Here is a 13,353-nt window from a genome sequence, read left to right on the forward strand (position 1 = left end):
AAGAATCCAATTCAAAACGCTGTAGAACACGTGGGCTAGGTCCTCTATCTTGGCTTGTGGTGCCATAGGGGCCACTATCTCAGATTTTGATTTTCCTCCCATTTTGATCCTAGCACGCCTGGAGGTGACATTGAGATTTCACTTGGGCTAGTTCCACCATAATGGATTGTCTGATGCCCCTTTGACCTTGACAGCTTGGGATGACCTTGTAGTGCATGTTGCCTTTGTGTCTAGCATCTGGTGTGGCTGAGCACAAATTGCTCTATATGTATAGAAGCACCAGAGGTTAGTAAATCTTGTGAAATTCATTATCTGTGGGGAGAGGAGGTGGAGGATGTGATCAATTTTGGGTCTGATCTAGGGGCAAGGGAAAGATGGAGTACAGTTTGCAATGTCAGTATAGGCTGAAGTAGAATGCACACTCATCCCTTACTTATGACATCACAGGCTGGTGATATGATGAGAGGAAAGGTGAAACCACATTTCGTTCCAATAAAATGTAACAAGTAAATAATTATATTTATTATTTGGAGCATAGGTCGTTTGTAACAGGACTTTCAGTACACAGTAATTGTAGAAAAATTCCAAACAAAACAGAACCAAAATCGTTCATACTAAGGTGACAAAAGTCATGAGATACCTCCTAGTATCGTGCGGGCCTTCGTTTTCCTGGTGTAGTGCAGCAACTCGACGTGGGATGGATTCAACGAGTCGCCGGAAGTCCCCTGCAGAAATATTGAGCCGTTGATAATTACCAAAGTGTATCCGGTGCAGGATTTTTGTGCGCTAACTAACCTTCCGACTACGTTTCATAAATGTTCGATTTTATTCATGTCGGGCGAAATGGGTGACCAAATCAATCGATGGAATTGTGTTGAATGTCCTTCAAGCCAATCGCGAACAAATGTGGTCCAGTGAAATGGGGCATTTTGTTCATAAAAGTTCCTTGTTTATTTTGGAAATGAAGTCCATGAAATGCTGCAGGTGGTCTTCAGGTAGCCGAATATAGGCATTTCCAATCAGTGATCGGTTAAGGTTGGCCAGTGAACCCGGACCACTGCAAGCCAACCTAGCCCACACCATTATGGAACCAGCACCAGCTTGCGAGTGCCTTCTTGACAACTTCGATCTACGGCTTCATCGGGTCTGCACCATACTCGATCCCTGCCATCAGCACTTACCTACAGACATTGGGTCTCACTTGATCAGGCTATGGTTTTCCAGTCGTCTAGGGTCCATCCGATATGATCATGAGTCCAAGAGATGCGCCGCAGGCGACGTCGTGCTGTTTGCAAAGGCACTAGCGTCGGTCGTCTGCTGCCATGGCCCATTAATGCCAAATTTTGAAGCACTTTCCCAACGGATACGTTCGTCGTACGACCAACTTTCATTTCTGCGATTATTTCATGCAGTTTTGTTTCTCTGTTACCAATGAAAACTCTACGCAAACCCCACATCCGTTGGTAGTTTAGGTCATTAGCCACTGCGTTGTGCGTGGTGAGAGAAAATGCCTGGAATTAGGTATTGTTGACATACTCTTTACTCCGTGGATACAGGATTACTGAATTCCTTAACGATTTCCGAAATTTAATGTCCAATGTGTCTAGCTCCAACTGTCATTCCGCGTTCAGAGTCTCTTATTTCCCGTTGTGCGGCCATAATCACACTGGAGATCTATTGACATTTATCACCTGAGTACACATGACAATTCCGCCAATGCACTGCCTTTTTATACCTTGTGTACGCGACACTACTATGGCTGTCTCACGACTTTTGACGTCTCAGTGCACACTAAAAAATTTAAACCATATCACTTTTGGGCTTAACTTCATACACCGATTTTAGTCATATAAATCTCCAATCACCTCTGATATTTCACTGCAGTAACTTACTAGTACGTAAAATTCCTAAGAATTTTGTTTCTGAGTGAATTAAATTATAATATCAAGGACTGTTGCGATATTGTCTGTTGTAAGAAGAGTTACTTGCTGTGGAAAGGAAAGCCCAGCCTGAAGGACGTTCTCACTCTTGAAATGATTTCATCTTATCCAAAACAGGAAATGTCTTTGCTACAGAATCTGCATAACTTAATATGGGTGTGGTTAACACAATCAAGTTGTAAGGTTCATGACAATGACTGCTCATTAATTGACACACTAGCATATGAATGTATTTGTTAATGAATTCTCTAAATGAATTTTCTAGTTGGAGGGTATTAGTGTTTAACGTCCCTTGGACAACGAGGTCATTAGAGATGGAGCACAAGCTCGGATTAGAGAATGATGGAGAAGGAAATCGGCCATGACCTTTCACAAGAACCATCTCGTCATTCGCCTGAAGAAATTTGGGGAAATCACGGAAAACCTAAATCAGGATGGCCGGACGCGGGTTTGAACCGTCGTCATCCCGAATGCAAGTCTAGAGTGCTAACCACTGCGCCACCTCACTCAGTTTCTAGTTGGACTAAACATACGGAGGGATCTTGTAATACTAACGCCGTTTTAATTAGATACAGATGAAACAAGGATCTGAGGAACGAGTTGATATTATCTCCATGTCGATTCAGGTTCTCCTTCAGCATCATCGTTTCATTACAGAGACAGAAGGGATATACTTGGAAGATGTTACCAGAAAACAGTTCTTTATTTATTATTGATAGCCGGTTTAAATGGGAACTGGGTAAATCGGTGACTTATAGTAGTCCACTGGCTAGCGATCGGTCGACTGGTACGTATCATCATGGATATCCACTACGCTTGTTTAAGCCTTTACAGGTTTCCATAAGTTGTAGTGGACAGTGGTAGTATACCCGCTGCCCAAGTCGCTTCGTTCACACGGCTTCTCATTTTACACGTCTTACTGTTAACGGTCTGATGTCACAAACACTATGCAGTTCGTGGGAACTGAAGTATTGGGGACGGCCCCAAAAAAATTTCGATAAAATATAGAGAAGGAAAGTAACTAAGGTATTTTCTTGGCGACTTCTTGTGGATCGTGGACGATTCTAAAGCATACCGTGTGTAATCTCCCTCCCACCAGATTTTTTATTCTTAACTGGAACAGTTTTCCTCGCAGCACTTGAACTTGGGTTAGGGATCATAAACAGATTGAACATGTTTCGTAGAAACCTGGCCGTATTGTCTGAAACGAAAACATGTTCATTTTCTGCACGAATGTTTAAGTCACCAGGTCCTGAATATAAGTAAAATAGGTAGCTTTGAAAGAGTAATATTTCGTTCCATTTTCTTCGTTATTGAATCATAAGTAAACCACTTACTAACAATTGTTACATCCAGTCATCCAGATACAAGCAATTAAATTTAGCTCCAGTTTCAAACTGAAGTTTGCCATTGCTGTATAGTTTTCTCAACTAACGTGTCACCCTACAGTAGTTCGCTATAGCTGCAATAACAGCTCTAAAATAATATAGCCCTTTAGCCCATCAATGATCCAGTGCAATTATGCGCAGTCTCCGCAAAGCTTCAAACTCATATTTTATAAATATCTGCCAACAGTTCGCTTTCGTTTTAGCGCGACTCCACTGCACGTGCCCGTTCCTCGCCAAATCTGATGAACGACTGCTGCTGCTTATCGTTAAAGTTTGTGCACCGTAGTGCTTGGAAGCTGTTGAGCGAAAAATGGAGAGTATCTCCCGCCGATAACGCGTACTAATTTCCGGATACTCCAGTAAATCAGCTTTGTGTTAGAGGTGTGATCGACTAAGTCCTACCACTAGCAGTATTATGATTTACGCGCGACTAGACGCCAATGGGGAAGGGGTACAATATGCTCCGCCAGGTTACTGCACTCTTCATTTTTTTATAGTTTTCTGGCGGAATAAGACACAATGTCCCCTACTTTCCAGTGTCCTCTAAAATATTAGAGCAGCTAGTTCTTTCGTTTGCTGTACTATACCGAGTTATTGCGCTCTGGTAGCACAGCCATACCTATAGAGACTGCTACTGAACTGGCGGTCCTCGTGTTGTCCAGGTGGTGGTGGTGCCGGCGCTGCTCTGCTGGGTCTCGTCGCCACTGCTGTCTCAGGTTTTCCTCACCTCCAGAGAGGACGCTCCAGACGGTTCCAGACAGCTTCCCGTGCACGTCTGGCTGCCGGCCGATGTGAATCGCTCGCCCACATATGAGATTCTGTACGTAGCGCAGTCGTTCAGCCTGATGGTGTTGTCTCAGGCCACTGTATGCATGGACGTTTTCTTTGTGCACCTCATGCTCATGGTTGCAGCTGAGCTGGAAGTCTTAAATGACAACATTTCAGCTATGGAACAAGGACAGCTGCAGCGTGGTAGATCCAGATATGATGGTACTATCATCACCGACGATCGAAACATTGATGAACCTGAATGTATCATGAGTGATCATCTCCAAGATGTTGCTCTAACGTCATCACTAGGTGCCGAGGATAAACATATGTACGCAGAACTCGTGAAGAACGTTCAACATCATCAGCAAGTTCTGAGGTTAGTGCTGCTGGCATCTCGTACACTATATACACAGTGATTCTAAAGTAACTGTACACACATCGTAGGTGTAATGTATGTATCAAAATAAGTGTAAAATATCAAGTAAGGTTTTGTCCGAAATTCCTTTGTTTCCGAGATATGCAGTAGAGTAGGGATCTGAACACGAAATTAAGTCTTCTGTGAAAGCCGTACCGCGCAGGATTAGCCGAGCGGTCTTGGGCGCTGCAGTTATGGAATGGGCGGCTGTTCCCGGCGGAGGTCCGAGTCCTCCCTCGGGCATGGGTATGTGTGTGTTTGTCCTTAGGATAATTTAGGTTAAGTAGTGTGTAAGTTTAGGGACTGATGACCTTAGCAGTTAAGTCCCATAAGATTTCACACACATTAAAAAATTTTTTGAACAGAAAGCCGTGACACGCAGGGATCCGAAATTCAATTCAGCTATGTACTGTTTATTTACCGCAAAACATGTTCAGAATAATGTCCATGTAAATGAAGACAGTGACATTCTCAATTTTATACGGCACTCGAAATGTTACCAGCCCTGTCATTTCATTCTGCATAGTTGCAGTATCATTTTCAGTTCGCTGCTATAGTTGAGCTACATTCTCACTTCAACACCATACTCGAGCTCACTGAGAGGGCCCCAGTGGTCAAAGCCGAGGTAGGTTAACAACCGAAGATCTTGTGGGCTATGAAACTGGTCCTGGACAACTGTCCACTTTCGGGATAGGCGAAATTGAGGTGCTCTCGTCCCTCCTGGCTGAAACATACGGGGACATTGTCGTGCCTAAAGCATAAGTAGTTTCGTCTAGCGAATGGGACATCAGGAAGTAAAACACCCAATTCATGTTCCAAAAAAACCATCGATACATGCCACCAATCAGGCGCTGTGGAGTAACATACGGTCCAGTTTACTGGTTGTCCACGATACCACGGCAAATATTCATTTCAAAACGATGCTAATATCCGCTTACTGTAGTTGTGCGAGGTTTCTCGTACAATCACCATGCATGTTGTGACCATTCAAGATACGTACACCGGCAAAGAGGCTCTCATCCATAAACAGCACCCGAAAATCAAACCATGTATGAGCAACATGGGCCTTGAGTAGTCACTTACAAAAATTTTCACTTCTAGGATAGTCTGCAGGTGTCAGCTCGCGTACCTTCTGCAGGTGAAAGGATGGAATTGCTCTCTCCATAGCAGGTGTCATACAGTTAAATAAGAAGCTTCCACAGCTGCACGTATATGGCTGATACTTATGATTCAATCTCCATCTACCAATTTCTGCGTGTTCTCAACACCTATGACGTAATGCCTACCAAAAATGAATACTGTGCATCATAACTCGGAAATAAAGCAATTTCAGACTAAACTTTATTTAACATTTTAGTTTCATTTGGAGGAATACATTAAACAAATAAAGTGTGCACGATTACTTTTGAATCATGCTGTGTGTGTGTATATGTATACATACAACTTAAGCATTTGGTAATTTGTGATGAGTTAAAATGCAGCTGTTAGAGTATGAAGACTTAATTCTTCACTGGAAATTTCGAAGGACAGACTGACGCAAGGCGCAATCGGACATCGAAATAATGCGATGATGAAAGTTAAAAACTTGCGGGAGACTCAGACCCAAACCCGGATCTCCTGCTTAATGCGAACAGTTGCCTTAAGGGCTTCGACTATTTGGTCCCACTGTGAGCAAGTAGGTGAATGGACGGTGAAGGCTAATAATATGTGACAAGTGGACAACTTGGGTGGGATGAGAACCACGTCCTGATGGCCGAGACCCTTGAGGCAACTGCTGGCATTAAGCAGGAGGTCCAAGTTTGGGTCTGAGTCTCCCGCAAGATGTGTTCTTCGAAATTTACAGTGAATGCTTACGTCCTCACCCTCTAACAGCAATATTTCAATGCATCAAAGACTACCAAATGCTTATATACGTACAACATATATACAGTGTGATTCATAAGTAACTGTGCACACTTCGGGTGTGTAATACATTCCTCAATATACATAAAAAACATTAAGTGAAATATCTCTCCAATTTATATTTATTACAGATATATAGCTGTTAAAATGTAACCCAACGAGGTAAACACAAAAGATGTTGAGTAAAGGAAAATGATTAAAATCATAACTTGTTTTCACAAATTCCACCTACGACAAGAATGAACTTTCAAATTCTGTCCATAACATCACTTGTAACTATTATGAGGGTCGTCTTGACGTTCTATATTGAGAGCATGAATATTCATAATGTGAACGATCAATCTCTAGCGTTTGCTTTTACTTTGCGGGCCTCAGCTTTAACCAGTTACACGCCCACAAATATAGAAAGGTAAGGTCCAGTCATTAAACTTTACCATTTCTGCCGATCCAGCTTACAGGGCGTGTTAGGCTTAGATGGTGTGTTACCTGATGGCTGGATTGTGGAGGGACTGCGTGATGCTGGAAGAACATAAGCATCCTTCTGCCCAAGAGAACTTCTTCCAATAAAACTGGAATCTCGTTTTCAACAAAGCCCTATAAGATGATGCTTAAACAATATCGTATACCTAGACGACAAATAACAAATGTAACAAAAAATTCTATTTTATGAGCTGAAGCACAACTTAAAAACTTTAACTTCTGAATAAAAATGACAATCTATAAATAAGCTCGTAACAAACAGAACACCAACATGCGAAATGAAAAGTTATCTTTGTAACCAGCTGTGTGTCTGCAACCAAGAAAAGTTTCACAGTTATGGTTGCTATGTGCTGCCTGCCTCTGAGGTAGCGGCGGAGCTAACTGCTACTGCGATTTCCACTGGGCTGGGACTGGTGACACTGGAGCTTACTTGGTGTGACAGACTGCAGCAGACACGATATAACTGGCCATCCGGTCCGAGGCAGCTATCTAAATAATGGCAGCCGCGAGGGCGTGGACGACTCGTTTCCTGTGAGTCTGTTTTTGTGTTTTTGGCCTTTGTCGATCTTTGTGCAACCTCTATGCAGCATGGTATGCCGGTGCAAGGTTATGTCAGCACACATGTTATGTGGAATGGAATGTTTTATTCTACTATCACTTCCTCCTGGGGCACTTGGCATAATGTGTCCCATTGGGTCTGGTGATGCCAACTTTCGTTTTAGAGTATTTTCACTTAGACGAATACTGTAAATAAATTTTCGCATTTTTATAGCAAAACTGACCGAGACAGACGGTATTTCCATTACACTGCATTCAAATGCCTCAGAAAGCAATAAACAACAAATCACGTACTGATCTTTTATCTCAAAGACGAATATTTTCTTTGAAGAATGCTTATAGGCTTCGTTGCGCCATTCAAACTTCTGCAAGAACCAAGCAAAAATTTAAATTATACATGTTTGTTATTCCCTAGTTTGTTGCCAGGTATACAAGACACTTACATCATTGCATCTGTTGTATTGGGAAATGCTCTCAGAAGCCTCATAGACTGTTATTAAAAAGGGCTGAGTCCCTCATCTCGGTGCTTTATAAAGTAACCCAGTGAAATTTTTTTCTCGCTCTATTAGGTAACCAAATTTTCCTTAGAGCTTGCTTCTTTACTGTTCATTAATGAGTGTACAAAGGAGGAATGAGATAGTGCCGTACTCATAGACTTCTTGCATTTTTGTCTAGGACTGTTTCCTTAGTGTGCATCTAGGACATGTTACAACTCCATAAATATGTTAGCAAAGGATAGATGTAGCGGGGCCAGTCTGCGATCGCGCTAGGAGCAGGTCTGTAACTTGATATGTTTCCTAAGTATTTTGAGACACAGTGGTCTTTAGCAACGATGTACTTGAAGGTATGTGACCGAGTTTCGTACTACAGATGAACCTGAGTTCCATCTGATGGATGATAATGCCCGACCACAAAGCCTGCCTCTTCGATGAAAAGAGTTAATTACAGTTGGCATTCATGGGACGTTCCGTAAAGTCTACATTGATGGATCCCAGCTTTTTTTTTTTTTTTTTTTTTTTTTTTTTTTTTTTTTTTTTTTTTACAGCCTCTAAGACACAGCGGTGGGTCTACAAAACACATGACCAGCATTGGGAATGTTAGCGTACGTCACAATGGAAGGGTCGTAATTCAGAGAGGGGAGCAATTTTGCATGTCTGTATTTGTTTCACACGCCGCGTTGGTATTCTGTAGGCCACTGGAGAAGCCACAGTATATACATTTATGGTGCAGCCACAGACTGTGCCCGTCCTTCTGACAGGTTTCGCATCTGTAAAAATGTGTAAAGTTCCTTATTATTACTTGGTCAGTTTATTTCAAATACCTTATATAATTACGTGGATATCTACGATTTGCTACAACGTAGTCATGAATGTAGCCTGATAGGCCTTAACGCATTGTGAAAACAATTACTAGATACACTATGTGATTAAAAGTATCTGGACACCCCCAAAGAAAATGTTTTTCATATTAGGTGCATTGTGCTGCCACTTACTGCCAGGTACTCCGTGTCAGCGGCTTCAGTAATCATTAGACATCATAGAGAGCAGAATGGGGCGCTCCGTGGAAATCACGGACTTCGAACGTGGTCAGGTGATTGGGTGTCCCTTGTGTCATACGTCTGTACGCGAGATATCCACACTCCTAAACATGCCTAGGTCCACTGTTTCCGGTGTGATAGTGAAGTGGAAACGTCAACAGACGTGTACAGCACAAAAGCACCTGGCCGACCTCTTCCGTTGACTGGTAGAGATAGCCGACAGTTGAAGAGGGTCGCAATGTGTAATAGGCAGATATCTATCCAGACCATCACACAGGAATTCCAAGCTGCATCAGGATCCACTGCAAGTACTATGACTTGGATTTCATGGTCGATCGGCTAGTCATAAGCCACAAATCACGCCGATAAATGCCAAACGACGACTCGCTTGGTGAAAGGAGCGTAAACATTGGACGACTGAACAGTAAAAAAACGTTGTGTGAAGTGGCGAATCAAGGTACGGAATTTGGTGATCCGATGGCAGGGTGTGGGTATGACGAATGCCCGGTGAACGTCATCTGCCAACGTGTGTAGTGACAACAGTAAAATTCGGAGGCGGTGGTGTTATGGTGAGGTCGTGTTTTTCGTGGAGGGGGCTTGCACCCCTTGTTGTTTTGCGTGGCACTGTCACAGCGCAGGCCTTCACTGATGTTTTAAGTTCTTGCTTCTCACTGTTGAAGTGCAATTCGGGGATGGCGACTGCATCTTGTAACACGATCGAGCACCTGTTCGTAATGCACGGCCTGTGGCGGAGTGGTTACACAGCAGTAAAATCCCTGTAATTAGTGTAAGATGCAGAGTCCTGACCTGAATCTTATAGAACACCTTTGAGATGTTTTGGAACGCTGAATTCGTGCCATGCCTCACCGACCGACATCGATACATGTCCTCAGTGCGACACTACGTGAAGAATGGTCTGCCATTCCCCAAAAAACCTTCCAGCACCTGACTGAACGTAGGCCTGCGAGTTTGGAGGCTGTCATCAAGGTTAAGGGTGGGCCAGTCCGCCCTCGGTAGTTGAGGGGTCAGGACGACAGAATGTCAATACTAAGAACCCAGGTTCGATTCGCGGGCCGGTGTGGCCGTGCGGTACTAGGCGCTTCAGTCTGGAACCGCGTGACCACTACGGTCGCAGGTTCGAATCCTGCCTCGGGCATGGATGCGTGTGATGTCCTTAGGTTAGTTCGATTTAAGTAGTTCTAAGTTCTAAGGGACTGATGACCTCAGAAGTTAAGTCCCATAGTGCTCAGAGCCATTTGAACCATTTTAGCCAGGTTCGATTCCTGGCTGGGTCGGAGAACCTCTCCGCTCAGGGACTGGGTGTTGTGTTGTCCTAATCATCATCATTTCATCCCCATGACGCGCAAGTCACCGAAGTGGCGTCAGATAAAAATACTTAAACCCGGCGAACGGTCTACCCGACAAGAGGCCCTAGTCACAAGACGTTTTTTTAGGGTGGGCCAACAGCATATTGAATTCCAGTGTTACCGATGGAGGACGCCACGAATTTTTAGTCATTTTCAGCAGGTGACCGGATACTTTTGATCACACAGTGTAGTGCGCTCGGATGCCTCATTGGATTGTCACTGCCTAAGACGCTGTCGTGTGGGCCCGAAGGTACGTCTAGGGCTAACAGCTAAGGGCCCGCGGCAGCAAACCACATAGGAACAGCAGGAAAATGTAGAATATAATCGAACTGTGGGAAAGATCCCACCTCTGACACCAGTTTGTACATGTCAGGATGGTCTCACGGGCTCAGGTGCGAATCCGGGATGTCTTTACTACACGTAAACTGAGAAATACAAGGATGCAAGCAAAAAACTGGTTTTATGCCCAAGAACTACCACTAAGGGAAACAATGTTCTTGAATACTGGCTACTGCAGCGAAATGAACCGTACTTGGTATGGGAAGAGAATTTTGCCCTCAGTATTAAGGACTGGTGGACACGTGCAGAGGGTAAGGAACGTGGCAGACAAGAACGTGACACGGTGTTGCGGCCGCTACCTCTCCGACCTTCTTGCGTGTGTCACGTGACGGCACTCGGGCCTCCCAGTGGCGGGTTTGCGGCAGAGGGTTGACGTCTGTCACTCAGCAGTACCATGGTGGCGTCCCTAGCTCACCATAATAGCGTGGGAGCCAGCCGTAAGTAATGCGGAGTCGTTTACGTAACTGCTCACGCCACTGCCTGAATGGAAGTAGAATACAATGAGATATTTTACCATTTTTACCAGTTACCATGTACAAACCATAGTAAGATAGGTATTTTCTATCACTTCGGTAGAAATGCTAAAGTTTTATGTTGATACAGAAAAATATTTGCTCTCCTATAAGATGGTAAGGAAAACAGTTCATGGTAGACTACATTTTTTCCTGTTTGGTGTTTATTTTCAGATCTGTCAGCCTCTTGCAGAAAGCAATGGATGCATCGATTTTCATTCTTCTTTTCATCAACATGGCTAACCTTTGTGGCACGGTGTTTGTGGCTGCTGTGGTGAGTACGTTTAGATCTTCTCTAATAGCTCAAAAAAAAAAATAGCCTACATGAAATAAATCCCGGCCCCTGGATGTTCTATTCTTATTTATGTTCCCCGGTAACACTTTATCCCCTCTCATGATGCCATGTCTAATTGGCAAAGAAACAATGATCCATCAAAATAGTGTGCCAATGTTACCGAAAAAAGCATACTGAGAAAAGTCTTTTCTTTTCTCTTGCTTTTCATTATATTTCTTGGAAACAAACTTAAAAGTATCTCTTGTGGCAGGTTCCTTGACTTCCACATTTATGAGTGTTGTATTCGCCAAATACACTTGGAGTCAAATGTAACACTGTGGCAGGAAGAGAGCCCCATACCACCGAAAGTAGTTGCTGTTATTTACGTCACTTTGGTTGCACGCAGCAACTACACAGACATCGCCGGGCGGTAATAGGCGCCGTGCCTCGGATTGCGTGGGCTCTCCCTCATGAAGCTCGAGTCCTCCCTTGGGCATGGGTGTGTGTGTTGTTCTTAGCATAAGTTAGTTTAAGTAGTATGCAAGTCTAGGAACCGATGACCTCAGGACTTTGGTCCCTTAGGAATTCACAGATAATTGAACATTTTTTACACAGCCCTGGCACTGGGCCAAATAGTTGTAGACAATCTACGGCAGAAATTATGTCAACACAGATTAAAAATAATTTACAGTAACTTAATAAATGAATATACACAATAGGGAACTTGAATGTGAAGATGATGCTTTGCAATATTGTTCAAAGTGCTCTTGAAGTCATCCATCTCTGGACACAGTCTATTCCTGAATCCTAGCATTGATTACATATAACTAGAGTAATTTCCTGTTGGACACTTATGGACCACAATGGTAGACATGTCCTGATCTGATCATGAGTTACAGTATGGAAGTAACTGTTGATACGCTTCATCGCCCCCTCTTTGGCCAAGCGGTTCTAGGCGCTTCAGTCCGGAACCGCGTGACTGCTACGGCCGCAGGTTCGAATTCTGCCTCGTAAATGGAAGTGTGTGATGTCCTTGGGTTAGTTAGGTTTAAGTAGTTGTAAGGGACTGATGACCTCAGATGTTAAGTCCCATAGTGCTCAGAGCCGTTTGAACCATTTGATACGCCTCGTACAAGTTGATCTTTGCTTCCGCTTGTAATCCCGCTTGGCGGATGAATATTCTTCGTGAACTATTTGTGTAATAGAAGGTGCAAATGTAAAGTAGTTCGCGTTGTGTGCACCCTCTGTGAAATCTAATCATACAGTAACTACATGAAATGCATTCGCAGTGGAGAATACGGACAATCTTCAGATGTATACTGGAATGACGACACAGCAAATTTGTGTCGGACCGGGACTCGAACCCGGGCTTCTCACTTATCGGCAGGGGTCGCCTTACGACTTGCACTATCTGAGCACGCTTAATGCCCAGACCAAAACGTCTATATGTCGTCATCCAAGTGTCTAAAACCTGCACTCGTACACTCATTATGTACATCCCGTACGCGATAGACATTTTAATTGAAAGTCGGACACCCGGTATCAATATGTAATTACAATATTGCAGCGCATGCATGTCTAAAGGGACTAGCAACGTTACGACTACAGCTCTCATAAAATACAAGAAATGTACTCGAAAATACGAACACGAACAATCAGCAGCTCGCATCGTTGTCGACTTTCTATTATAATATGGACTGGTAGGAGGACCACATCCGGTGGTGGCCGTCAGTCCAAAAGAACTGCCACAGGATGGGATACTGAAGGTAACGCCTCTTCTGTAGATCGCAAATCATTTGGCATCGAGAATGAAATGTCCTGGGACGTCTCCAGTTGACGTTTGAAACATAGAAAAAGTTCGCTGCATCAT

General features: G+C 43.6%; 1 protein-coding gene across 1 annotated transcript in view; it reads left to right on the forward strand.

The window, feature by feature from the left end:
* LOC126357659 (uncharacterized) overlaps window positions 1–13,353 on the forward strand; it is a 50,428-nt gene that overhangs the window by 25,749 nt on the left and 11,326 nt on the right. The window contains exons 3-4 of the mRNA XM_050007480.1: window positions 3,991–4,475; window positions 11,384–11,483. Coding sequence (XP_049863437.1) covers window positions 3,991–4,475; window positions 11,384–11,483 — 585 coding nt within the window. The remainder of the gene's footprint in view (window positions 1–3,990; window positions 4,476–11,383; window positions 11,484–13,353) is intronic.

This window comes from Schistocerca gregaria, chromosome 1, assembly GCF_023897955.1.
Source record: "Schistocerca gregaria isolate iqSchGreg1 chromosome 1, iqSchGreg1.2, whole genome shotgun sequence".
Classification (NCBI taxonomy): Eukaryota; Metazoa; Arthropoda; class Insecta; order Orthoptera; family Acrididae; genus Schistocerca; species Schistocerca gregaria.